General features: G+C 39.7%; 1 protein-coding gene across 2 annotated transcripts in view; it reads left to right on the forward strand.

The window, feature by feature from the left end:
* The window catches only part of MYO5A (myosin VA), a 186,781-nt gene extending 165,065 nt beyond the window's left edge, over positions 1-21,716 (forward strand). For both annotated transcript variants that reach the window (XM_070044918.1, XM_030878718.2), the window contains 8 exons: positions 678-824; positions 1,384-1,538; positions 3,350-3,439; positions 5,061-5,211; positions 7,363-7,645; positions 9,494-9,668; positions 15,173-15,253; positions 15,546-21,716. In XM_070044918.1, coding sequence (XP_069901019.1) covers positions 678-824; positions 1,384-1,538; positions 3,350-3,439; positions 5,061-5,211; positions 7,363-7,645; positions 9,494-9,668; positions 15,173-15,253; positions 15,546-15,698 — 1,235 coding nt within the window. In that variant the 3' untranslated portion in view covers positions 15,699-21,716. The remainder of the gene's footprint in view (positions 1-677; positions 825-1,383; positions 1,539-3,349; positions 3,440-5,060; positions 5,212-7,362; positions 7,646-9,493; positions 9,669-15,172; positions 15,254-15,545) is intronic.
* The last annotated feature ends 4,676 nt before the right edge of the window (positions 21,717-26,392 follow it).

The raw sequence follows: 26,392 nt of genomic DNA on the forward strand, positions 1-26,392 counted from the left end.
AGGAAATCATATTAAATACAGGTTGTTTTATCTGCTCATGATTTCTTTGGGAGTGAGGGGTGACAGGAGAACATTAAGCCTTTTCCTTATGAAGGCTTTGTGAGAAATAATACATTTCACATCAACTAGTGTGAAGAAACTCGGTTCTACCAGCTATCTTGATGTGGTTTGAACTGATTGCAATGATACATTTAAAGTAAATGTTCTTTCTCTTTAATGACCAGATTCATAGAGCTAAAGGTAAAGGGGAATCTTTTATAGTCTGGCTGCCTCTTTGTAGAATATTGTTTTTTCCTTCTGTAAATTAAAGTCGAAATATATTTAGACATTTATGATTGATACTGATTAGTTAACTAAGAAGTTAAACCACTTACTTTGGAGACATTTAATCTTATTACAAAGTTAACCTTATTACAAAAAAAAATGCTTTTGAATCTAGTAAGATTCTTTGGTGTTCATAGTAGCCAAGCACTAGTGGTTGTTAGAGTGACATTACCGTATAATTTTATCATCTATCCACCCAGTTTTACCAGAAAAAATACTGAAAGAAGGGACAATTAAGTGGTAAATATGGCAAGCTTCTGTTGTTATAGAGTTTACTTAAAATTATAGGAACATGGAAACCTCTCATCTTTTCTACCTGGAAGACATTTTTCTTCTTTTTGTTTCTGATGAAGTGGGCCAAATGGAGAACATATCCCCAGGACAGATCATTGATGAGCCCATTCGTCCAGTCAACATTCCCAGAAAAGAAAAGGATTTCCAAGGAATGCTGGAATACAAGAAGGAGGATGAGCAAAAACTTGTTAAGAACTTGATTCTGGGCAAGTATTTCCTGCGTAAGATAAAAGGTCTTTCTGGTACACGTGTCGGTGGTGGGAAAGGCTAGTCACTCATTTATTAAATATTCACACTGGTTTCTTTAGTCATCCTTGACTGCTGTGCGTATAGTGCTGTAGCAGCATCCTGACCACATCATGGATGTCAGTCACACTGCAGGGACACTTGCTAGGACCCACCTAACTCCTGGAAGAGCAGGTTCCATAGGGAATGAAGAGTTTAGTTTGGGATGGGCTTAGTTTGACATGCCTGAGCAGAGATGTCAAAAGCCACTTGATACATGAGCCTAGAATTCAAAGGAAAAGTCAGGGCAGGAGATAGACATTTGGGAGTTGTTGTATAAGCAGCTAAGATTCACATGTTCCTACCCTCAAGAATTTCTCCCCTTAGTCAGCCTTTAAAATATGCTTTTTTAAAAACACGACCTATTTACCCTGAATGATTGAACTCTTACATGAGAGCTGTGCTTTTGTATCTCAAAAAGCATTCCTCGTGAAGACTTTCAAAGTTATATAAGATTATTTTTCCTCTTTTCTTTTTTAGAACTGAAGCCACGTGGTGTAGCAGTCAATTTGATTCCAGGGTTACCAGCGTATATCCTGTTTATGTGTGTTCGACACGCTGACTACCTGAATGATGATCAGAAAGTAAGGTCGTTGCTAACATCAACAATAAACAGCATCAAAAAAGTATTAAAGGTCAGTTCATGTGCAACAAAATTCTCATAATGAATATTAATGATGACAGAGTCTGCACAGAGGTATTTTTCCTTCCTTAGACTTGAGCTAAGTTTCCAGTTATGACCACTTTCTAGTCTCAATCTATACTTTCCATTGTAGGAAACATTCATTCTGTAAAGTGTCTATGTGCCTTCTTTCAAAACAGGGCTCAGGTTGAACAGTAATCAAAATTAAGTCAATATACTTGCATTTGATTGTGAAGCAAATTCAGTTTTGTCATAGAAGTTTTCTGCTTTGAGGTCTTAGAACTAAATTAAAAATACCTAGTGAAGTTCATATATACAGGGAATATGATGCTATAGTTAAAATAGGTATTAAGTAAGTTTAGTAATACCTAGCCCATTCATATAAAAAGATGTTTGATAAAACATTTAAAATTCTCTTCTGACTTTTCTTCCCATTATTCTCCAGCTCATCTCATAATTTTCCTTGTTACCTTAAATGCCTGGTTCCATGTGAGAAGCAACACACAGATACTAATCAGAGAGGAAAGACTTGGAAAAGGCAGCAAAGTTACATAATAGAACAGAAAGCCCTGCATAACTCAGTAATCACTGAGTCACTTGCATGATCATCCTCTTGACAATCTAGAAAAACAGTGAACATTATTCTTAGTTTTCACCATTTTTCAGTTCTTTGGCATTAAGTACATTCATACTGTTGCATAACCATCACCACCATCATCTCCAGAACTTTTTCATCTTCCCCAGAACTTTTTCATCTTCCCCATCTGAAACTCTGTACCCATTAAACACACCCTCCCCCAGCCCCTGGTCATAACTTTTAATGCCGGTTCTCAGTCCCTCCTGCACAGATAGTCTATGTGGTTACTTTCTACAGTGCTTACTAAAGTGTGGAGTTTCTGAATATTTAACATTCAAAAACTGATGAATGTCTTCTGAATGTAACTCATTTAATTTTTGGTGTATTGATGCTGTATTACATTTAGATAGACTACGAGTTTTACTACTTCTTAAGTCAACTCCTACAAAGACAACAAAGCCAAATCGTAAAGTTTTCTCCCTCTCATCTTACTTGCAAGATGAGAAAATTTGGATAAATTCTTCCAAATTTATCTAATTTGACTAATTATTGTACCAAATTGTTTAAAGATTAAAAAGGAATAGATACTTGAACACAGCACCCTTTTGATACCATTTTAAATGGATGTGCATTTGTTTCACATCCCTTTTTAAACTGAAGTGTATTTGTCATGTGTCCCTGGTTTGATTTCGCAGAGGTGGTTTGACATGTGGCGCAGACCTGATGAAGAGCCAAACTCTCCACTGCTCTGCACAGGGCTTCCTCCATTCCATTTCTCATTAGCTCGCCAGAAATTTTATCTTATCATTGACAAGATTTTTAACCTAATCTGGGTTTCAGTGCTTCACAATATTTGTAATTCCCTTTTGTGCCTTTAGTCCTTTCTGATTCCCTTCAGTAACCCTCAGGGAAGTGAGTTCGGGTAAGCTGTGGCTTGGTGAATTGTTTTCTGCTTAAAGGGACTGCTAAGCGAATATCAATTGCATGACCAGGCATCATTTTCTAATGGCATTTTCTAATTGCCAAGCAAAGTAACAAACAACCAGTGAACTCAGTGGTTGAAATTCTCTAGCAACGATATGAGGCTTTACAACTGCAATGTGATTTATTTTTATAACTGTTGTTAATGGTAAGTGAAGGAAATGGGCCTTCTGGTATCTGTTTGGTTTTTTCAGGCTATTATTTCCCTAAGGAAAAAGCTAATTTAGGCTTATTCTCTCTTTCAGAAAAGAGGTGATGATTTTGAAACTGTCTCCTTCTGGCTTTCTAACACATGCCGATTTTTGCACTGTTTGAAGCAGTACAGTGGAGAAGAGGTGAGAAAGCCTTGATCACAAAACCAGCATGCTATACTTTCTCTGACCTTTTTAAGGAAAAAAATTTAAAGCACAAACTATTTAGCCATTTGTTAATTTAGAAACCTGAATTCAGAGGAGGCTTGGAAGTTCATAGCTTTGTTTGATGTTCATTATTTACAAAACTGACTTGGGAAGTGACATAGTTTCTTCCCTCTGAGAGTTTGTATTATGAGAAAGCACAGCAGAAATAAAATGAGCATTGGTCATTGAATGGTTATCGCACTGAAACTTTTTGTTAAGATGTGAAAATGGGCTTTTCAAGGACTGATGTATGAATATTGAGCTATTTAAAGAAATTAATCAGTTTTGGCTTGTGTAATACATTAAAGGTGATCAAGGTAAAACATGTCTCTTTAGATTCGTCCACAGGTATTTTTGCTTTTGCTTATAGTGATGTGGTCATCAGTTGGTTGATAGACTTCATATTTCAAAACTATGTAATATATTAATAATTATCATTTATTAAGGGCTGCTTAGTATGTATCAGACAGCATTTATTGTACATTATGTTGTTTAATTCTTGTTTAACATCTCAGTGAGGTAGGAATTATAACCCAGTTTTACAGATGAGGAAACTAAAGCTCAAAGAAGTTCATCACTTTGCCCAGGTGCTCTCAGTCATAAGGAGCTTAGCTAGGATTCTGGGTCTGCCCACCTCCAAGAGCCTCTGTCCATAACCACTGCCCTTCGTACCTCCGCATCCTTTGCCGGGAGGGCAGGCAGAGAAGCTGAGCAGTAGTACTTTCTGAGCACCCACAGGCTAGGGGCAGAGGACTGTCCTGGCAGATGATGGGAAATGCAATATGAGCAAGACATGGTCCTTGAGCAGATGGGACTAGCAGAACAGAATCCTCCAGAAGGCCTATTAACTGTCCTTCCAGTCCCCAGTTCTAGACCATGTTGTTAAGTAGGTTGCAGGGAGGCAGATGCTTGAGTGTGGGCAGAATCCATCAAGTAGGCAATTGTCTTTGTCAGGCAGTGCCTGACGAAGTACCTGCCTGTACAGTTGGCTTTCCATTTTAACAAATACCACCAAAAGATTCCATTCTAAGCTCAGACTGAGAATCATGTGTGGATACAGTAAAATATAGTAAAGAGAATTTTTTTATTTATTCACCAGTCTCTGTAGAAATTGATCAATTTTAAGAAGATTACTTACGTCCTTCCAGTGTAGTATTTATAAACAGGGCTGTATTTAATGAACTGAAGTTAAGAGATTACTACTTTAGATAATTAAGTGCTTGGCAGTGAACCAGCTGTTTCATAAGTGAAAACACTCATTAGTTTTTTTTTCAAATCAAGTTCCCCCATCTTGTTTCATTGACATTGCTGGTGGAAAAGCTTAAATGCTAGGTTGCCAAGTTTAGATTATTCAAACGCTAGTAAGAAGTGGAAGGGGAGACGTGATGGAAACAAACACACAGAATTTGAGAAAGAGTGTCCTGGCATTTATGTGTAGGTTGGAATGGGAACTCTTTGGAGAAAGGAAAAAAGAGCATGAGGATGCCGATCAAATGAGAGAGTTAAACAGGAGACATTTTACTTCATCTGTATCATTAACTCTCCGTTATGGCTCTAGGGCTTTATGAAACACAACACATCTCGCCAGAATGAACACTGCCTCACCAATTTTGACCTGGCCGAATACCGACAGGTGCTAAGTGACTTGGCCATTCAGATCTACCAGCAGCTCGTGCGGGTGTTAGAGAACATCCTTCAGCCAATGATCGGTAAGGCCAGGGCATATTGATGACATCCAGGTCTGTCTACCTCATGTGCCCGCCAACAGATGACCACCAGTGGCACATGTGTTGGAGCATGTATTCATATGGAGAACAGAAAGTAGTAAGACTCAGTCCCAAAATTAGCTGAGGAATCTCAGAACCCCAGCCATGATGAACTGGGGTACCTCAAAATCACTGCTTCCACATGATGGAAATGGCAGTATATAGTTTACTTCCCTAATGTGTAATGCCTCTCTCTTATGATTGGGTCATGCTTTATACCCAGCAGTAGACCTCAGACCTCATCCAGTTTTCAAAAACACTTTAAACTTTGGTCTAGCGTACTACTACACTGAGCTTCCTAGGGACCCATCTAAAATGAAGGAGGCTTGGGAGGGTATGTACTTTGCCTATTAGGCTACAGTAAGAGGGCTGGGAAGGTACCATGGCAACAAGAACAGGTCTCAGACACTCCATGCTGAGTGGAACATCTCATGACCCCTATGGAATTGTTAAAGGCAATTTGGTTTAAAGTAGCAGTTTCTCATTGGATGAGAAACTGGTGTGTGTGTGTGTGTGTGTGTGTGTGTGTGTGTGTGTGTGTGTGTTTCTACGTATGTGTGATTTCATGTACCTATCTTTATATATGTATACTCACTCTGGGTGTGTATTTATGTATCATTCTACCTGTATTCCTTTGGAATGTGTAGCAGGTGTGTAAAGGAATTAGAAGGCATGTACAAATTGCAGGCTGCTAATTTTGAATGCATTGAACTTTTTTTTTTAATTTTTTAAGTTACCAAACTGTATTATCGTCAAGCAAATTATCAACAGCCTCTTAAGGCTACTACCAGTTACCCTTTCTTTCCCCATCTATGTGTTTTCCACATTTCTACAACTTCATCTCACCTCTGTGGGCTCCTAGTGTCCCATGTTTTATTGCAGGCCCCCCTTTAACCAACTAGAAACATAGAAGGCTGAGGAAGCCATGGGGGATGGCAGTGGTTTCTTCAGCTGACGTCTAAAAGGTCATGAATTTAAAGCAACCTAGGTCAGCAAAAATGCTTGAGGTAACACAGATGCAGAGGTCAGCTTCAGTCCATTCTCTTCTACTTTTGCCTGGTTTCATTGGCTAAATAAGAAATTTTACCTTTAGATGTGCCGCTAGCTGCATCTCCCAATGATTTTACAACAACAAATGTTTTGAGTCAGTATGAGGTTCTTTGGAAGCTGCATTTAGCTCTAGGACATATAACAATGAATCAGGAATGGCCCCTGCTCTCAAGGGGGCTTCCAGTCCAGGGAGTGGGCATCCCAAAACCATCCTAGAGGAGGCATAAGCCAAACGCTGCAAGAGCGTAATAGAGGGAGCAGCAGTGCCCCAGATGAGAAGACTGAGTCCTGGGAGGCTAAGGCCAGCCCGAGGTCTCCCTACTGTCGTGGGCAGCTCAGGGCAAGGAAGGGCCCAGCTCTCTAGCCCCACACAACTGCCCTCTCCCAAGTCTTCTCCAAGCCCACTGCCTGGTCTCCTGCCTTTCTTGCTACTTGATTTGTTTGCCTCTGGGGCTCGATATTACTGGAGAATTTTTTTTTTCTTTTTTTTTTTTTTGTGATATGCGGGCCTCTCACTGTTGTGGCCTCTCCCATTGTGGAGCACGGGCTCCGGACGCACAGGCTCAGCGGCCATGGCTCACGGGCCCAGCCGCTCCGCGGCATGTGGGATCTTCCCGGACCGGGGCACGAACCCGCGTCCCCTGCATCAGCAGGCAGACTCTCAACCACTGCGCCACCAGGGAAGCCCTATTGGAGAATTTTTATCTTCTCCCTAACTGCTCCGTACATCTCTCTCAAAAACCCTCCCAAGATACCTCACACGTGCTATTACAAGCCTTCATATTTCAGAAAATGGGCCATTAAGAGTTCTTAATTTCATGGTAAATTTTTGAATTTAAGAATTATTACTATTTTTTTGAATTTAAGAATTATTCCTTCATTAAAGTTTAAAATCCAGAAGCCCTTTTATTGAGTTCTTTTTCCCTCTATATTGATACTCAAATCATTTTCATAAACTGAATGTGTGTATGTCTGTGTCTTTGTGTGTGTGTGCACATGTTTACTTCCAGATCTTCTTTTCTGACACTTGAACTTCTCTTGCAGTCTCCGGAATGCTAGAGCATGAAACCATTCAGGGTGTGTCTGGGGTGAAGCCCACAGGGCTAAGAAAGCGAACCTCCAGCATTGCTGATGAGGGTACCTACACACTGGACTCCATCCTGCGGCAGCTCAACTCCTTCCACTCAGTCATGTGTCAGCACGGCATGGACCCCGAACTGATCAAGCAGGTGGTCAAGCAGATGTTCTACATCGTGGGGGCCGTCACACTGAACAACCTCCTCCTCCGGAAGGACATGTGCTCCTGGAGTAAAGGCATGCAGATCAGGTGAGCGAACGCCAACAGCTGCCATGGCCTTTTCATGCTGCCCAACCGCTTGCCGGGGCTCGTGTGAGGCTAGTGTACCTGATGTCCACTGCCCCCACCCCCACTCCCCGCCAGGCGAGCAGCAAGGGCAGACTGGGCACAGAGCTGCTTCCTCTTTTCTGGCTGGACCCTCCACTCTCATTCGTGATTGCTCCTGGCTGTGCCTTGCAACCCACTGCTTGTTAGGAACCCTGCTCCATGTGAAGATAACTCGTTTTTTTAAAGGGAACTTTATTTATTTTTATTTATTTATTTTTGGCTGTGTTGGGTCTTCGTTGCTGTGGGGGCTGTTCTTCATTGTGGTGCGTGGGCTTCTCATTGTGGTGGATTCTCTTGTGGAGCACGAGCTCTAGGCATGCGGGCTTCAGTAGTTGTGGCACGTGGGCTCAGTAGTTATGGCTCGCGGGCTCTAGAGCACAGGCTCAGTAGTTGTGGCACGTGGGCTCAGTAGTTGTGGCTCGTGGTCTCTAGAGCGCAGGCTCAGTGTTGTGACGCACAGGCTTAGTTGCCCCGCGGCATGTGGGATCTTCCCGGACCAGGGCTCAAACTCGTGTCCCCTGCATTGGCAGGCGGATTCTTAACCACTACGCCACCAGGAAAGCCCTGATAACTCATCTGAGGGAGTGGGGAGATGATGAAAACTACGTAAAGATGAGATAGCTGCTTCCTCTCCTTTTGTGTGTGCTTTAATTGTACAATAACAAAATATCAAACTATAATGAAGATTGCTAATGTTTGATTGCTCTTATAAATTTATTTTGACAAAATACTGTTTTGTACCTATGGCAACAAGAACATGTCTAATAGATCTTTTACTGATGTTTGAAATACGCCCCTCTCTATTTTAAGGAAAGCTGTGCTCAATTTTGTCCAGCTGCTCCTCAGCATAACCTTATTAGCATAATGGAATTTTTTTTCAAATAATTTATTTTAAAACAGCTAGAAAATTCACCAAGAGGGGGAAAAAGGATTTCTCCTATGAAAGCCTGTAGTTAATCTCAGGAAGCATTGGCTTTCTTTTCAAATTTTCCATTACTCACATCCACTGTAGGTAGTGGTAAGAAGATAATGCTTTCTACTCAGGTCGTAGAATTTATTTTTCTGCAAGTTCTGTTCATACCTATGAAGCCCCTCTTTGCCTGATTACTAAGTCCTGACTGTGGGTCCATTTATCTCATTTGCGAACCACTATCACTTGGTTGGCCACCTCTTAAAACCTCGCATCTGTGTAGTTTCTATGTCTCTCTTCATATTTTGGGTCTTTGTCTCTTCCCATGGCCCCCACTTGCCCTTCTCGCCTTCATCCCTGAGCTTCCTCAGGCCACTACCTCCATCACCCAGACTCTTCCCTAAAGAGGGCCGGAGCACAGGGTCTATGTGGGGGTCTTGTTATTATGTCTACTAGCTTGGAGTCTGACTTAAGGAAGAGAGAGTACTTAAAGGATTATCAATTCTCACCTCTCAAGTTGTAAGAAGCTATAAAATGTTTTCTGCTTGGCTCTTTAATAAGGACACAGCCATATTATGTGTTCTATTTTGGTTTTTAGCACATCTTATTTCATAACTTGCTGTAATGGCTACATTTCTATCTCCCATTAAAGAGAATTATAGTCTCTAGAATTATACCTACTCTTATATAATTATGATTATAAACCTCCTGATTATGTATAGTAATAAATTTTTAAGCACAGCTAATGATTTAAAAAAATAGAATTTCACTGAAATTCCTGACAAAGCCATGCACAGAAAAATTAAGACATTTATGGTAACATTCAGTAAATTTGCATCACCTCCCTTTTTCTGGCATAGGTACAATGTCAGTCAACTAGAAGAATGGCTGCGTGACAAGAATCTGATGAACAGTGGGGCTAAGGAAACCCTGGAACCTCTCATTCAGGCTGCTCAGCTTTTGCAAGTGAAAAAGAAAACAGATGATGATGCAGAAGCCATTTGTTCCATGTGCAATGCTTTAACTACTGCCCAGGTAAGGCGATTTTCCCTATTATAAAACAAGTTAACATTCATCAACGGTGACATTTAGGGAAGTAAAGAAGGCTTCTAGCTATTGCTTTTGTCTCTGAGCTGACTTCATCTGTGTCAGAGATGATATATATCAACATTGTAGATCTTGAAGAAGGGAGATTTTACCACAAAGTATATTTCAGTACTAGTCACAGTCCTGCACATTCAACATTCAGTACTTATTTATCCACTCTCTACACTGTTCTGTATAATGTTCTAGCCACTAAGATAAAACCATGAACAAAACAAAGTCCCTGTTTTCGTGGGGGTGTACATTCTACACATTCTATGGAGTTTGTACTCCATAAAAGAATTTTCTATATTATTTAATAATTGAATGATTCTTTAGACTTCTCTATTTTAAGACAAATAATTGTGTTTTTTTAATTGAAATATAGCTGATGTATAATATGATGTTAGTTTCAGGTATACTACACAGTGATTTGACATTTCCATACATTATAAAATGATAACCAAGATAAGTCTAGCAATCATATGTCCCCATACAAAGTTATTACAATATTATTAACCATATTCCTTATATTGTAGATTATATCCACATGCTTTATTTATTTATTTTATAACTGGAGGTTTGTACCTCTTAACCCCCTTCACTTATTTTAATACCCCATGCCCCTCCCCTCTGGCAACCACCCATTTGTTCTCTGTATCTGTGAGTATATTTTCATTTTTTTGGTTTCTTTGTTTTGTTTTTTGGATTCCACATATAAGTGAGCTCTTATAGTATTTGTCATTGTCTGACTTATTTCACTTAGCATAATGTCTGCAAAGTCCATTCATAATGTTGCAAATGGCAATATTTCATTCTTTTTTATGACTAAGTGGTATTCTTTGTGTGTGTGTGTGTGTGTGTGTGTGTACACCAGTCTTCTTTATCCATTTGTCTGTCTACAGACACTTAGATTGCTTCCATATCTTGGCTATTGTAAATAATGCTGCAGTGAACAGAGGGGTGCATATATCTTTTCAAACTAGTGTTTTTGTTGTCTTTGGAAAAATACCCAGAAGTGGAATTGCTGGGTTGTATCATAGTTGTATTTTTAATTTTTTGAGCAACCTCCATACTGCTTTCCATAGTGGCTGCACCAATTTACATTCCCACCAGCAGTGCATGAGGATTCCCTTTTCTCCACCTCCTCACCGACACTTACTATTTGTTGTCTTTTAGATAATAGCCATTCTGACTAGTATGAGGTAGTACTTCATTGTGGTTTTGATTCGTATTTCTCTGGTGATTAGTGATGTTGAGCATTTTTTCATTTGCCTGTTGCCCATCAGTATGTCTTCTTTGGAAAAATGTCTGTTGAGGTCCTCTGCCCATTTTTTAATCAGGCCATTTGTTTTTTTGATTTGAGTTATATGAATTCTTTGTATATTTTGGATATTAACCCCTTATTAGATATATTGTTTGCAAATATGTTCTTCCATTCAGTAGGCTGCTTTTTCATTTTGTGGATAATTTCTTTCACTGTGCAAAAGTTTTTTAGTTTGATGTGGTCCCATTTGTTTATTTTTGCTTTTGTTTCTCTTGCCTGAGGAGACAGATCAAAAAAATATTGCTAAGACCAGTGTCAAAAATGTACTGCTTGTATTTTCTTCTAAGAGTTTAAGGTCTTAAATTTAAGTCCTTAATCCATTTTGAGTTTATTTTTCTAAGTGGTATGAAAAAATGGTCTAGTTTGATTCTTTTGCATATAGCTGTCCAGTTTTCACAACACCGTTTACTGAAGAAACTGTCTTTTCCACATTGTATATTCTTGCCTCCCTTACTGTAGATTAATTGACCGTAAAAGAATAGGTTTATTTCTGGGTTCTCTTTCCTTTTCCATCAATCTATGTGTCAGTTTTTGTGCCAGTGCCATACTATTTTGATTACTGTAGCTTTTTAGTATGGTTTGAAATCAGGGAGCATGATACCTCTAGCTTTGTATTAGTACTTCTTTCTCAAGATTGCTTTGGCTACTCAGTTTTTTGTGTTTCCATACAAATTTTAGAATTATTTGTTCTTTGAAAAATGCTTTTGGTATTTTGATAGAGATTACATTGAATATGTAGTTGCCTTGGGTAATATGGTCATTTTAACCATATTAATTCTTCCACTTTATGAGCCCGGTATATCTTTCTATTGGTTTGTGTCACCTGTACTTTCTTTTATCAATGTCTTATAGTTTTCCAAGTTCAGGTCTTTCACTTCCTTGTTTAGATTTATTCCTAGGTATTTTATTCTTTTTGGTACAATTATAAATGGGATTGTGTTCTGATAATTTATTATTAGTGTATAGAAATGCAAAAGTTGTCTGTATATTAATTTTGTATCCTGCAACTTTACTGAATTCATTTGTTGGTTCTAATAGTTTCTTGGTGGCATCTTTAGGATTTTCTATATACAGTTTCCTGTCATCTGCAAACAGTGACAGTTTTACTTCTTCCATTTCAATTTGGATTCCTTTTACTTTTTTTTTCCTGTCTAATTTCTGTGGCTAGGATTTTCAATACCACTTTGAATAAAAGTGGTGAGAATGGGCATCCTTGTTTTGTTAGAGGAAATGCTTTCACCATTTTACCATGAGTATGATGTTGACTGTGGGTTTGTCATATATGTGTTTTATTATGTTGAGGTATGTTCCCTCTATACCCACTTTGTTGAGAGTTTTTATCATAAATGGATGTTGAGTTTTGTCAGAAGCTTTTTCTGCATCTGTTGAGATGATCATATGATTTTCATTCTTCAATTTGCTAATGGGGTGTATCACATTGATTGTTTTGTAGTTATTGTGAAATCCTTGCATCCCTGAGATAATTCCCACTTGATCATGATGTATGATTCTTTTAATGTTCTGTTAAATTCAATTGGCAGATATTTTGTTGAGGATTTCTACAACTATGTTCATCAGTGATACTGACCTATAATTTCCTTTTTTGTGGTATTTTTGTCTGGTTTTGGTATCAGGGTGATGTGGACTCGCAGAATGAGTTCAGAAGTTTTCCTTTCTCTTCTGTTCTTTTGGAATAGATTGAGATGGGTAGATTCAGGTGTTAACTCTTATATTTGGCAGAATTCCCCTGTGAAGCCATCTAGTCCTAGACATTTGTTTGTTGGGAGTTTTTTGATTACTGATTTGATTTAATTACTTGTAATTTGTCCATATTTTCTATTTCTTCCTGATTCAGTCTTGGGAGACTGTACATTTCTAGGAACTTATCCATTTCTTCTAGGTTGTCCATTTTATTGGCATATAATTATTCATAATAATGTCTTACGATCGTTTGTATTTCTGTGATGTCAGTTGTAACTTCTCTCTTTCATTTCTGATTTTATGTATTTGGGCCCTCTCTCTTTTTGTCTTGATAAATGTGGCTAATAGTTTATCAATTTTGTTTATCTTTTCAAAGGACCAGCTCTTAGTTTCATTGATTTTTATTCTGTTGTTTTTGTAGTCTCTATTTCATTCATGTCCATTCTGATTTTTTTTCCTTCTACTAACTTTGGATTTTGTTTGTTCTTCTTTTTCTAGTTCCTTTAGGTATAAGGTTAAATTGTTTATTTGAGATTTTTCTTGTTTCTTGACGTAGGCTTTTATCTCTTAAACTTTCCTCTTCCCTCCCTTTTCATATTTCTAGTTGTGGCCTTTTCTTTTCCACTTAGAGAAGTCCCATTAAAAAAATAAAAATATAAACATAAAGCTAGTTTGATGGTGCTGAACTCCTTTAGCTTTTGCTTGTCTGTAAAACTCTTTATCTCTCCTTCAAATATGAATGATAACCTTGCCAGGTAGAATATTCTTGGTTATAGGTTTTTTCCTTTCATTACTTTGAATATATCACCCCACACCCTTCTGGCCTGCAAAATTTCTGCTGATGTTGTTATGGGAGTTCCTTTTTATGTAACTAGTTGCTTTTCTCTTGATGCTTTTAAGATTTTCTCTTTATCTTAAATTTTTGCCATTTTAATTATAATCTGTCTTGGTGTGGACCTCTTTGGGTTGACCTTGTTTGAGACTCTGTGCTTACTGGATCTGGATGTCTGTTTCCTTTCCCAGCTATTATTTCTTCAAATAAGTTCTCTGTCCCTTTCTCTCTGTCTTCTCCTTCTGGAACCCCTACAATGTGAGTATTAGTGCACTTAAGTTGTCCCAGAGGTCTCTTAAACCATCCTCATTTTTTTTTCATTCTTTTTTTGTTGTTGTTCAGTTTCAGTGATTTCCACTATTGTCTTCCAGCTCACTGATCCATTCCTCTGTATAATTTAGTCTACTGTTGTATTCTTCAGCTCTTTTGGTTCTTCTTTATATTTTCTAACTCTTTGTTGAAGTTCTCACTATGTTCATCCCTTCTTCTCCTGAGTTCACTGAGCATCTTTATAATCATAACCTTGTAGATTGCTCAACTCCACTTCTATTAGTACTTTTTCTGAGGTATGTCTCGTTCCTTTGTTTGGAACATATTGCTCTGTCTTCTCATTTTTCCAGTTTGCTGTCTTTTTTCTGTGTATTAAGTAGGTCATATACATTTCCCGATCTTAAAGAAGTGGCCTTATGCAGGAAACATCCTATGGGGCTCAGAAGCATGCTGCCCTCTGGTCACCAGAGCTGTATGTCTAGGGGTACCCCCTATGTGGGCTGTGTAGGCCCTTCTGTTGTGGCAGGGCTGAACTACTGTTGGCTTAGTGGTGGGTGGGGCTGGCCCCTGGCGTGGTTGGCTGCCCCACCCTGTTTCCTTTGGTTTCTGCTGCCCATTTTTTGGCAGGGCCAGCTTATGGCACGGCTCGCCACAGGGCTCAGGGGAGGCCAGGGCTGGTGCTGGCCCATTGGGAGATAGTTAAGCCCTCAGCACTAATTAGCTAGAGGGAGGATTCCAAAATGGTGCTGAGGGGCAATAACTGATCATTCAGGGAAAGTCTTATTTAGCTGTGCATTGAATTTAAGGAAATTAAAAGATGGGAGGGGCATTTGAGAACAATGGCCACAGCATGAGGCAAGGCATAGGCATAAACATACCCACTTTTCTTTTGCCTAGTTATTTCTGTGCTGACTCTTGGATTTTTTAATGTTCATCACTTATCTCAAAACATAGAAATCTTACATAGATTACACATAGAATACATATAGAAAGTAACTAGCTGAATACACAGGACACTGTTAACTATTGTTACTTTGAGAGATTGAGAGCATGCAGGTGGGAGCACTTTTATTTTTCATGTTTTTTCAAATTTATGTTGCTTCTTAAAGTGTAAAATATTACATTAATACATTCTTATTTTAAAAATTCAGCTAATAAAGGTAAATGTGCCTTCAGAACCACTCCCTCTCCCCTCTTGCCCTAACCAAGCCCTGAGTAGAACTGAAAACTGTATGCAGAGATCCTTTTAGTTTTCCAGATAACAGGTACCCAGCATGTATGTATTTGATAATATGCTAAAGACTTTGATCATTTTATTTCTCCCAGATTGTCAAAGTGTTGAATTTGTATACTCCAGTTAACGAGTTTGAAGAAAGAGTCTCTGTGTCATTTATTCGTACTATACAGGTAAGATCTCCCAGGCTTTCTTTTGCTGTGATTCACCAACACAGTCGTTTGAATGGAAATTTTATAATTTATTGAAGGGTAATGCAGTTTTTATTATAATTATTTTATCTCATTTTTATAGTGCATTAACTTTCTTGATAACACCTTATTGGAAAAATGAAGTGATTTTAAAACAAATATAAATATTCTTCATTAGTTGAGGATTTTGGGTAGAATTTTGTCAAAAAAAATCTTTATAGATTCAAAGAATTGATGCTCTGTTTTTTTGTTTTTCTTTTTTTAATCTTCTCAGATGCGTTTACGAGACAGGAAAGACTCTCCTCAGCTGCTCATGGATGCTAAACACATCTTTCCTGTCACCTTTCCTTTTAACCCATCTTCCCTTGCACTAGAAACCATCCAGATTCCAGCCAGCCTGGGCCTGGGATTCATATCACGGGTCTGAAAGTGATATCAAGGAAAATATTGACAATACAATACTTGCCTGAAATAACCCATTATTTCAAGTGAGGTACTGAAAACACATTTTAAAAGAGATAGTACTTATTATCTCCCAAACAAGGGGTTATTGACTGGAACTCCCCCTAGAAAACTTTTCATCATCTTGGAAAGAAAGATAGGCTCCTTTGTGCTGTGTTACCTTTTAACAACACTCATCCTTGATCAGTTAGGTATCTGCAGTTGATGTGCAGGTGAATGATGGAAGGAAGGAAAAAAATGTGTCTTCAGCTGCCAGCGTTTATTTTAAATCCTTATCACTGCATCTAAATGATATCAAAAACCTAAATTCCAGATATGAATATGAGCTGTTGTTAGAAAGGTACCAATAAGGAACCTCCTGTGTGCTAACCAGAAGAATTGAAAGAAAAATCATCACTGAGTACATATCATACCAGTTTAGGAATCAATTATGTTGCTACTGTCCAACTGGAACAAAGAAATAAACTGGCAATATGTAAAGTAACTGGCCAAGTAGCTCCCTTCTATGTGTCACTATGATGTAGAGATACTAAGAGAATGTTGGTTTGCTATAGAGCATGGAAGTCCGTTTGTACCATAGTTTACTGAGCATTTTAAATTGCTGCTACATACTATGTTCTTTAAAATGTAAGCGATATTCATATTAGGCACTACAATAATAAGCTTCTCTTTTATCAACTCTGTTTACAGTTCAATCAGATCAGTTTTAACTGGATTATGTGCACATAGCTACAGATTCACCTGCACAAGTAGCAGACACTGGGAAGTCATGTAGTAATATGACACAATGTTTGACATTTAGGGATAGGATTAGGCAAAGTGGCTATTGATGTTGATGTCCTTTATTCAGGATGTGTTACATTGATGTGCTCATTGATTTTCCCTGGGCGCATATCACATCAGGGTACAGTGTTCTGTGAAGTGACCTATTTTTAGTTATCAGATCTGCTTCCTGCAGTGCATATTTTCAACCTTGACAGGTTTTCTTTCTTCTTAATTTATTAAGAATTAATGTCAGTCAATATCTAGAGAGGATTGTCAGAATATTCATGATTTAGGTCTTGAAATCTTAATTATTTTATAAATTATGCAAAAGAAAGTATATAATAAATAATTATGATTCCATTTTTTAGGCTTTGCAACTTCTATAAATGTTCTCAATGCCACTAGATACTTTAAAGAGCATCATATTAGAAATACATTGACCTATATAAAAGTATAAGGAGATTGCTGAATTTTACAGAGGATTTGGTTTAATAAGACCCAGATTCTATATGTTTTCATTCTGAAATTCTAATTAAACGTAGTCTCCATTTTTCCTACAAATCTTATACAATAAATGTTTCAGGTTGTGCAAAAACAAATTCTTAGCTTTCTTTAGAAACTTTGGTTCTGAATTACAATCATAGATTTATATAAATTAACTATTAGATCTATAAAAAAGACATCTTATTAAAATATGTGCAATATTATAAATGCAAGTAAAACATTTTCAAATCAGTGATAAATATTGCTATTAAAAGATAAATTCTGTCTGTTAACTTATTTGGGCCTCAAATTCCTCATTTATTCAGTGAGAGTGTTAGACAGCTGGTTCTTAAGGTCCCTTCCACATCTGAAGTTCTCTCCTCGCCGTACCTGAACCACAGAGAAATGAGATGCAGGTACTCAGTAAGGTTACCCTCTAATGGAAAGACTAGTGTTTGGTGCCTGTTAATTTTGAGGGATTAATAAAATGTAAAATCCCAGGTTTGTGTAGCTGTAATCTTTCTTAAATGTACATGATTTATGTACATACTTTTTCAAAGTTAATGAGTTTAGGTAGTTTTTATTGAATTGTGCACTGCTGTATTCAGTTTGGATACATTTATTCATTTGCAAAACCAAGAAAAATACTAACTCAATCCGATTTTCTCTATTTTCCCTGGTTGTCAGTGTGGTTTTCAATGAACTGTTGAAACCACGTGGTTAGTACTGAATCTGTCAGAGTCTTAAGAACATAGATGGGACTTGGGTGGGAGAGATGCTCCAAAAAATGCCACCATGATTGTAGGCTCTCCCCGTCAGACCTAGAAATCCTCCCAGGCCCTTTCCCAGCTCAGTCCTGTGTAGCATGTCCCGTACACACCCTGAGTCTTGTCAGGTCTTCAGGATCACGCTCTAGCTTCCACTGCCACTGCAGCCTTTTATCTTTCCTGCAGACAGCTCATATCCCGAAGCATGTCTTGTCTGGGCCTTTCTCTCTCTCCTGTCTTCCATCTTTCTGCTGCAAAGTGCTGGAGCCTCTGTTCCACACCTGGGCCAGAGTCTTTCCTGTTCAGGGATGGCCACACAAAGATTATGATATTTCAGGGCTCCAACTTCCTCCAAGGCCTATCTAGAACCCCAGAAGCGGATCTGAATTAATTTCTCTTAGTGGTCTGAAGATCTTTAGTCATAACACAAATACCTTACAACCAGGGAACCCCAAGTCCTGGTAAGTCATTCTGTGTCCTACTTTCTTGAGGATGCAGAAATATTCTGCTGACTGTGGGTATCCTTGGCCTCTGAGGACTGCTCACCTTTCCCTTTGTCCATCCACACTTTCTCACCCAGCTTCAAACACACCTGCACCAGCCCTCCAGTCCGTCCACCCACTCATTTATCTGCTCACTCTGTCCCTTCCTTCAGCCACATCCTGTGTCCCATCGCCTGTCCACTCACCTGCTCTGACTCTTTTGAAGGCTGTGGGTGAAGGCAGTCCTCAGTTGCCCCACTGGCCTGCCTGGGGGCTTCCCTTCAGGCCACTCTTTGCATGAGTTCTTGCTGTTCTCACTTCTCTGCAGTACGATCTTTAGCATTATCACTAATTTGCTTTTTCATAATTCCTCTATGACATACAATAGGAATTCAAAGAAAGAATTATTTGAGAAAGCAACAGTTCATTGTTTTAATAGCCCCTTCTCAATAGTCTCCTCCCCACTCACTGTACAGAGAAACTCAGCTCACACCTTGGAAAGCAAAGCTGAAAACTTAGAAGTAGTTTTCCTTCTTGTAGCTTTTCTTAGGTTACGGCTTTGCTCTGCCTGAGAGTAACTATAATGAAGGGGAAAGATGAGTATGGGGTAAACTCCATGAAGTGTAGCTTCATTATTCCTTTGGAAGCTGTGAAAATGCACCTGACACTTCTTTCATCAATTGCAAAAGTACAACAATATATATTCCAAAGCCAACTGATAGGAGATTTGGGGATTCGGGCCAGTTTGTGTCATTTACTTTATTATTTCCTTCATTTTAATGGATAATTGAGAGTTGTCTCTTTCTGAGTAAGTGATTATGTATAATATAGATCAAATCTTTTAATAACAGTGGCGGAGGCCATGAAAATATTTTATTAGAATTTCAGTATAGTGATTGTTGTGAGAAATGACTTCCCTGGTAACCCTAGGTAAAAGGGCATCTGGCACCATCCTGAGATGTCCTCATATTCTCTCTCTCTCTCTCTCTCTCTCTCTCTTACACACACACACAGAGTCTTCAGTATCTTCAACTATTTAGAATAAAACAGAAAGCAAAATGTCATGTGTGGCCCTTCAGTTCTCCTGGTGAAAGGTAATGTAGAGACAGTACCTCGTGTCTGGCTATGCTTCACTTCAGCCTTTCTCTGTTACCTCATTGTGTCCTCACAGCAGCCCTAGAAGGTAGAAGGGCAGCTAGTACAGTCCTTAGCTGATGATAATTTGAGAGAGAGATAAGGGCAGTGACTTGCCTGAGGTCACTCAGCCCTCCAGCTGTGCTGTCTTCCCATATGCAGCAGTGGCACTGAGGGCACATGCGGGGCAGGAGACTTTAGAAAGTCCTGAGGTTCCATTCTGTTCCTCCTGGTACCTGTGGGGTGCCCCAGTCCAGCAAGAGGTGCTCCTTTTCCTTATCAGAGTTGGCAACTGGCATATGGGAGGTGAGGAAATGATGGGTACCAAGTTCTTGGTGCTAATCAGTTGGGGTGCCTTGTGGTTTCCTCTTTGTCGTAGTTACCTGCTATAACTAGGTTTGGCTTTTGTAATGAATCAGTGCCCCCCTGGAGGGTACAGTACTCTGTTTTGGTCATTAATTAGTAGCAAGCTCTCCCAGCCTGACCAGAAGCGGTGAGAGCCTCCCAAAAGGAAAGAGGAAGTCGCTCTCAACACACAGACCTCAGAGTCACTGTCAGAGCCACCAGGTGAGCTGTGCAGCCTGCAGAGAACCTGCAGCTGCAGGCCAAGCCCCTGGGTCCCTTCTGAGGGCTGTCTCCCAGGCAGGCCATACATAAGTCAGTGTGTAGTTGAACATGACGGTGTGTGCATGCTTCCAGTGTTGGCTTTGGAGCCAAGAGGTGTGCTGTGTGCATGTGTGTTAGAGAAGCTCAGTGTATGGGTAAGTGCATTGTGATTTCTTCTCAGGCTGTGCTGTGAGGGCCGCCTTAACCCCTGCTCCCTTCCCTCCTAGAGCTGCCTTAAGTTCTCTGGAACTTCTCCTCTGTAAGGGGATGTCTTGCCTGGAAAGGATATCTTGCCCTGTTTCTCAAGGTGTTGTGAGGGTTTGGGTGGGTGTGGCCTCCTTTCTTCCTTCGTTCCCTTTCTGCATGACCCTCCCCTCCTGTTACTTCTCCTTCCTTTCTTTTCTCTCATTTCCAAACAGGTATTAGAACTGTGAGGCAGCAGCAATCTCAGAGCCAATGAAATGTGGTCTGAGAGAGTGTTTCCTGAGGTTAGGGGGCTCTGTGTTACACTTAAGCAAATGAATATATGGAAGAAATATAGAGATAAGTTAGATTCTTGGTAATATTTAAATGGCTTGTTTTCCACTGAACTGACCTGTGCTTAGTAAAGCTAAAAGGTATAACTGTAAAATCTTTCATGGACATTCATTAAAAAAAATTTTGAGAACTCTTTACCCTTATCAAAGATGGAGTGAAAACAGGAAAAAGTGCTATAAATTCTAATTCATCGTATTCAGTATTACCCTAAATTAAGTGAACCTGAGGTTACAGTAGATTTCTCAATAGATCAGGAACTGAAAAGCACTATGTAAAATATCTGCCAAAATGCATTTTATACATTTTTTTTAATTTTATAATTTGGTTTAGCTAAAATGTTCATTAGCTCAATTTAATGGGTGTTATTAGATTCATTAAGATGTCTGAAAATGACTAACATTTCCTTAGTATTGTAATGTTTCTTGAAATATTTGAAAGAAAAAATGTTTTTTGAGTTGAATCTGGTATGTGCAATTCAGTGCTTGGTAGGTCAGTACATTTTCATGGCATTTTTCAGAGTCAGTAGTTTTAAATATTGTCATATGTTATAAAAACTTGGTCGACATTTCAGGCTCTCTACATGAGCCATTTAATTTTATCCAACATATGCTGAATTTTTCCTTTAAATGTGGGTATGTGTGTTATAATTTATGATTCCTAGTTATGTATTTTTGTGGAACACTGGAGTTAGGTTGATTTTCATGTGTCCTTGGAAAATTTAAATTGCTCTAACAGTGTTGCACAGAAATGAGCTTATGACATTTAATATATTGTATTTTGATTACTAACTTTAATTGTTAACTTACTGTGAAATGGATATGCCTTTTAACTACAATGACATTGAACATTGCCCATTGCAGTTTTTCAAATGTTTTCCCTTGTTGGATCTGGAAAAGAAATTCTACTCTGATCTACATAGAAAAACATGATATAGTTAATGTTTGAAAAGTTCTTAGGTAAAATAGTCATCCATTAAAAATCAAAAGTAGGGCTTCCCTGGTGGTGCAGTGGTTGAGAGTCCACCTGCCAATGCAGGGGACGCGGGTTTGTGCCCCGGTCCGGGAAGATCCCAGATGCCGCGGAGCGGCTGGGCCCGTGAGCCATGGCCGCTGAGCCTGCGCGTCCGGAGCCTGTGCTCCACAACGGAAGAGGCCACAACAGTGAGAGGCCCGCGTACCGCCAAAAAAAAAAAACAAAAACAAAGCAAAAGTACTGAGAAGTGAAACGCATTATCAACCAATACTACTTTTAAACTAAACCTACCCCAGCATATCTCACATGGAATTTTAAAGAATAAGTTAATAATACACCTCATATCAACAAAAGCCTTTGAAACATGGGTTTTCACCAGATATCACCTAGTGCTAAGACGAAAACCAAAACAATATCAGATTGACATTTATGCTCTAAATTTGTAGTTGTCTAATGTTGTACTTAGTAAATGTGCATCACTAATGCTGTATTCTCCTAGATATTATAGAAAATTGTTCAAATAAAGATATGGATATAAAGGATTTTTGTTAGTGTCTTATAAATAAACCCACAGCACATACACCAACGTAGATCACATTTGGGACTATAAAACACACCTTTAAAATTTAAAAGAATAGAATTAAACTAGAAATCAGTGACACAAAAATAGCTGGAAAATCCCAGAATACTTGGAGATTAAACAACACACTTCTAAATAACACATGTATCAAAGAAGAAATTGCTAGAGAAATTTTAAAATATTTTGAAGTAAATATAAATGAATATACAGCTTAAAATTTCTGGGATGCAGGGAAAGCGGTACTTAAAGAGAAATTTATAGCATTGAATGCATGTATTAGAAAACAAGAAAGACCTAAAATCAATCTTCTAAGTTTCCACTTTAGGAAACTAAGAAAAGAAGAGAAAATTAAATACAAAGTAAGCAGAAGAAAAGAAATAATAAAAATTAGAGCATAAATCAATGAAATTGAGGACAGGAAATCAATAGAGAAAATCAGTGAAACCAAAAGCTGGTTCTTTTTAAAGATCAATAAAATTGATAAGCCTCTAACCAGGCTTACTAAGAAAAGGAAAGAGATGACATGTAGTAGATTGGTGGTTGCTCAGGGCTGGGAGGAAGAGAGGAAGTGAGGGGATAGGGAGCAATAACTAAAGAGCAAGGAGTTTCTTTTTGAGATGATGAAAATGTTTTAAAATTGACTGTGGTGATAGTTTAACATATCTGTGAATATATTAAAAAACACTGAGTTATATACTTTAAATGGGTGAAGTGTATGCTATGAGAATTGTATCTCAATAAAACTATTTTTGAGTAAACTTGTGACCTCTAATATGGCAGACTGAAGAGCTCAGCAAATTCTCCCCTCAAAAAAGCAAGGACAGGGGCTTCCCTGGTGGTGCAGTGGTTAAGAATCCACCTGCCAGTGCATGGGACATGGGTTCAAGCCCTGGTCCAGGAAGATCCCACATGCTGCAGAGCAGCTAAGCCCGTGTGCCACAACTACTGATCCTGTGCTCTAGAGCCCGTGAGCCACAACTACTGAGCCCAAGTGCTACAACTACGGAAGCCCGCACACTCTAGGGCCCATGCTCTGCAGCAAAGAGGAGCCACTGCAGTGAGAAGACCATGCACTTCAACAAAGAGTAGCCCCTACTCGCCATAACTAGAGAAAGCCCGTGCACAGAAACGAAGACCCAATGCAGCCAAAAATAAGTAAATAAATAAATTTATTTAAAAAAAAAAAACCAAGGAGATGAAAGACCCATATGCTGAAAACTATAAAACATTGATAAAGGAAATTGAAGATGATTCAAAGAAATGGAAAGATATCTCATGCTCTTGGGTTGGAAGAATTAATATTGTTAAAATGGCCATACTATCCAGAGCAATCTACAGACTTAGATAACAATCCCTATCAAAATACTCATGACATTTTTCAAAGAACTAGGACAAATAATCCTAAAGTTTATATGGAACCACGAAGACCCACAACTGCCAAAGCAATCCTGAGGAAAAAGAACAAAGCTGGAAGCATAACCCTCCCAGACTTCAGACAATACTGCAAAGCTTCAGTAATCAAAACAGTGTGGCACTGGCACAAAAACAGATATATAGTTCAGTGGAACAGACTAGAAGGCCCAGAAATAAACCCACACACCTACCTACAAAAAAGGGGGCAAGAACATACAATGGAGAAAAGAGCCTCTTCAACAAGTGGTATTGGGAAAGCTGGACAGCTACATGTAAATCAATGAAATTAGAACACTCTCTCACACCATATGCAAAAATAAACTCCAAATGGTTTAAAGACCTAAATATAAGACATGACACCATAAAACTCCCAGAAGAGAACATAGGCAAAACATCCTTGGACATAAATCATAGCAAAATTTTCTTAGCTCAGTTTCCCAAGGCAAAAGAAATAAAAGCAAAAATAAACAAATGGGGCCTAATCAGACTTGAAAGCTTTTTCACAGCAAAGGAAACCATCATCAAAACAAAAAGACACCTATGGAATGGGACAAAATATTTGCAAATGCTATAACCAACAAGGGGTTAATATCTAAAATATACAAGCAGCTCACATAACTCAATATCGAAAAAACAATCCACTTAAAAATGGACAGAAGGGGGGAGCTTCAAGATGGCGGAAGAGTAAGACACAGAGATCACCTTCCTCCTGATAGATACATCAGAAATACATCTACATGTGGAACAATTCCTACAGAACACCTCCTGAATGCTGGCAGAAGACCTCAGACCTCCCAAAAGGCAAGAAACTCCCTCACGTACCTGGGTAGGGCAAAAGAAAAAAGAAAAAACAGAGACAAAGAATAGGGATGGGACCTGCACCAGTGGGAGGGAGCTGTGAAGAAGGAAAGGTATCCACACATTGGGAAGGCCCTTCGCGGGCGGAGACTACAGGTGGCAGAGGGGGGAAGCTTTGGAGCCACGGAGGAGAGCGCAGCAACAGGGCTGCACAGGGCAAGGCAGAGAGATTCCCGCACAGAGGATCAGTGCCGACCACCACTCACCAGCTCGAGAGGCTTGTCTGCTCACCCGTTGGGACGGGTGGGGGCTGGGAGCTGAGGCTCGGGCTTTGGAGATCGGATCCCAGGGAGAGGACTGGGGTTGGCTGCATGAACACAGACTGAAGGGGGCTAGTGCACCACGGCTGGCCGGGAGGTAGTCCGGGAAAAAGTCTGAAGCTGCTGAAGAGGCAAGAGACTTTTTCTTGCCTCTTTGTTTCCTGGTGCACGAGGAGAGCGGGTTAAGAGCGCTGCTTAAAGGAACTCCAGAGATGGGTGCAAGCCGCGGCTATCAGCGCAGACCCCAGAGACGGGCATGGGACACTAAGGCTGCTGCTGCAGCCAGCAAGAAGCCTGTGTGCAAGCACAGGTCACTATCCACACCTCCCGTCCCGGGAGCCTGTGCAGCCAGCCGCTGCCAGGGTCCCGTGATCCAGGGACAACTTCCCCAGGAGAACACACAGTGCGCCTCAGGCTGGTGCAACGTGACACTGGCCTCTGCCACCGCAGGCTCGCCCTGCACTCCATACCCCTCCCTCCCCCCGGCCCGAGTGAGCCAGAGCCCCCGAATCAGCTGCTCCTTTAACCCCGTCCTGTCTGAGGAAAGGACAGACACCCTCAGGCGACCTACACGCAGAGGTGGGGCCAATCCAAAGCTGAACCCCAGGAGCTGTGCGAACAAAGAGAAAGGGAAATCTCTCCCAGCAGCCTCAGGAGCAGCAGGTTAAATCTCCACAGTCAACATGATGTACGCTGCATCTGTGGAATACCTGAATAGACAACAAATCATCCCAAATTGTGGAGGTGGACTTTGGGAGCAACGATATATTTTTTTTCCCCCTTTTTCTCTTTTTTGAGTGTGTATGTGTATGCTTCCGTGTGTGATTTTGTCTATATAGCTTTGCTTTTGCCATTTGTCCTAGGGTTCTGTCTGTCCGTTCTTTTGTTTTTTGGGTTTTTCTAGTATAGTTTTTAGCACTTGTTATCATTGGTGGATTTGTTTTTCGGTTTGGTTGCTCTCTTTCTTTTTTTTTTTATTACTTAAAAAAAATTTTTAATAATTATTTTTTAATAACTTTATTTTATTTTATCTTCTTGTTTCTTTCTTTCTTTTTCTCCCTTTTATCCTGAGCCGTGTGGATGACAGGCTCTTGGTGCTCCAGCCAGGCGTCAGGGCTGTGCCTCTGAGGTGAGAGAGCCAAGTTCAGGAAGTTGGTCCACAAGAGACCTCCCAGCTCCATGTAATATCAAACGGTGAAAATCTCCCAGAGATCTCCATCTCAACACCAAGACCCAGCTCCACTCAAAGACCAGCAAGCTACAGTGCTGGACATCCTATGCCAAACAACTAGCAAGACAGGAACACAACCCCATCCATTAGCAGAGAAGCTGCCTAAAATCATAATAAGGTCACAGACACCCCAAAACACACCACCAGACGTGGACCTGCCCACCAGAAAGACAAGATCCAGCCTCATCCACCAGAACACAGGCACTGGTCCCCTCCACCAGGAAGCCAAACACCCACTGAACCAACCTTAGCCACTGGGGACAGACACCAAAAACAACGGAAACTGTGAACCTGCAGCCTGCGAAAAGGAGACCCCAAACACAGTAAGATAAGCAAAATGAGAAGACAGAGAAACACACAGCAGATGAAGGAGCAAGGCAAAAGCCCACCAGACCTAACAAATGAAGAAATAGGCAGTCTACCTGAAAAAGAATTCAGAATAATGATAGTAAAGATGATCCAAAATCTTGGAAATAGAATGGAGAAAATAAAAGAAACGTTTAACAAGGACCTAGAAGAACTAAAGAGCAAACAAACAGCGATGAACAACACAATAAATGAAATTAAAAAT

The sequence above is a fragment of the Globicephala melas genome, chromosome 2 (genome assembly GCF_963455315.2).
Source record: "Globicephala melas chromosome 2, mGloMel1.2, whole genome shotgun sequence".
Lineage (NCBI taxonomy): Eukaryota > Metazoa > Chordata > Mammalia > Artiodactyla > Delphinidae > Globicephala > Globicephala melas.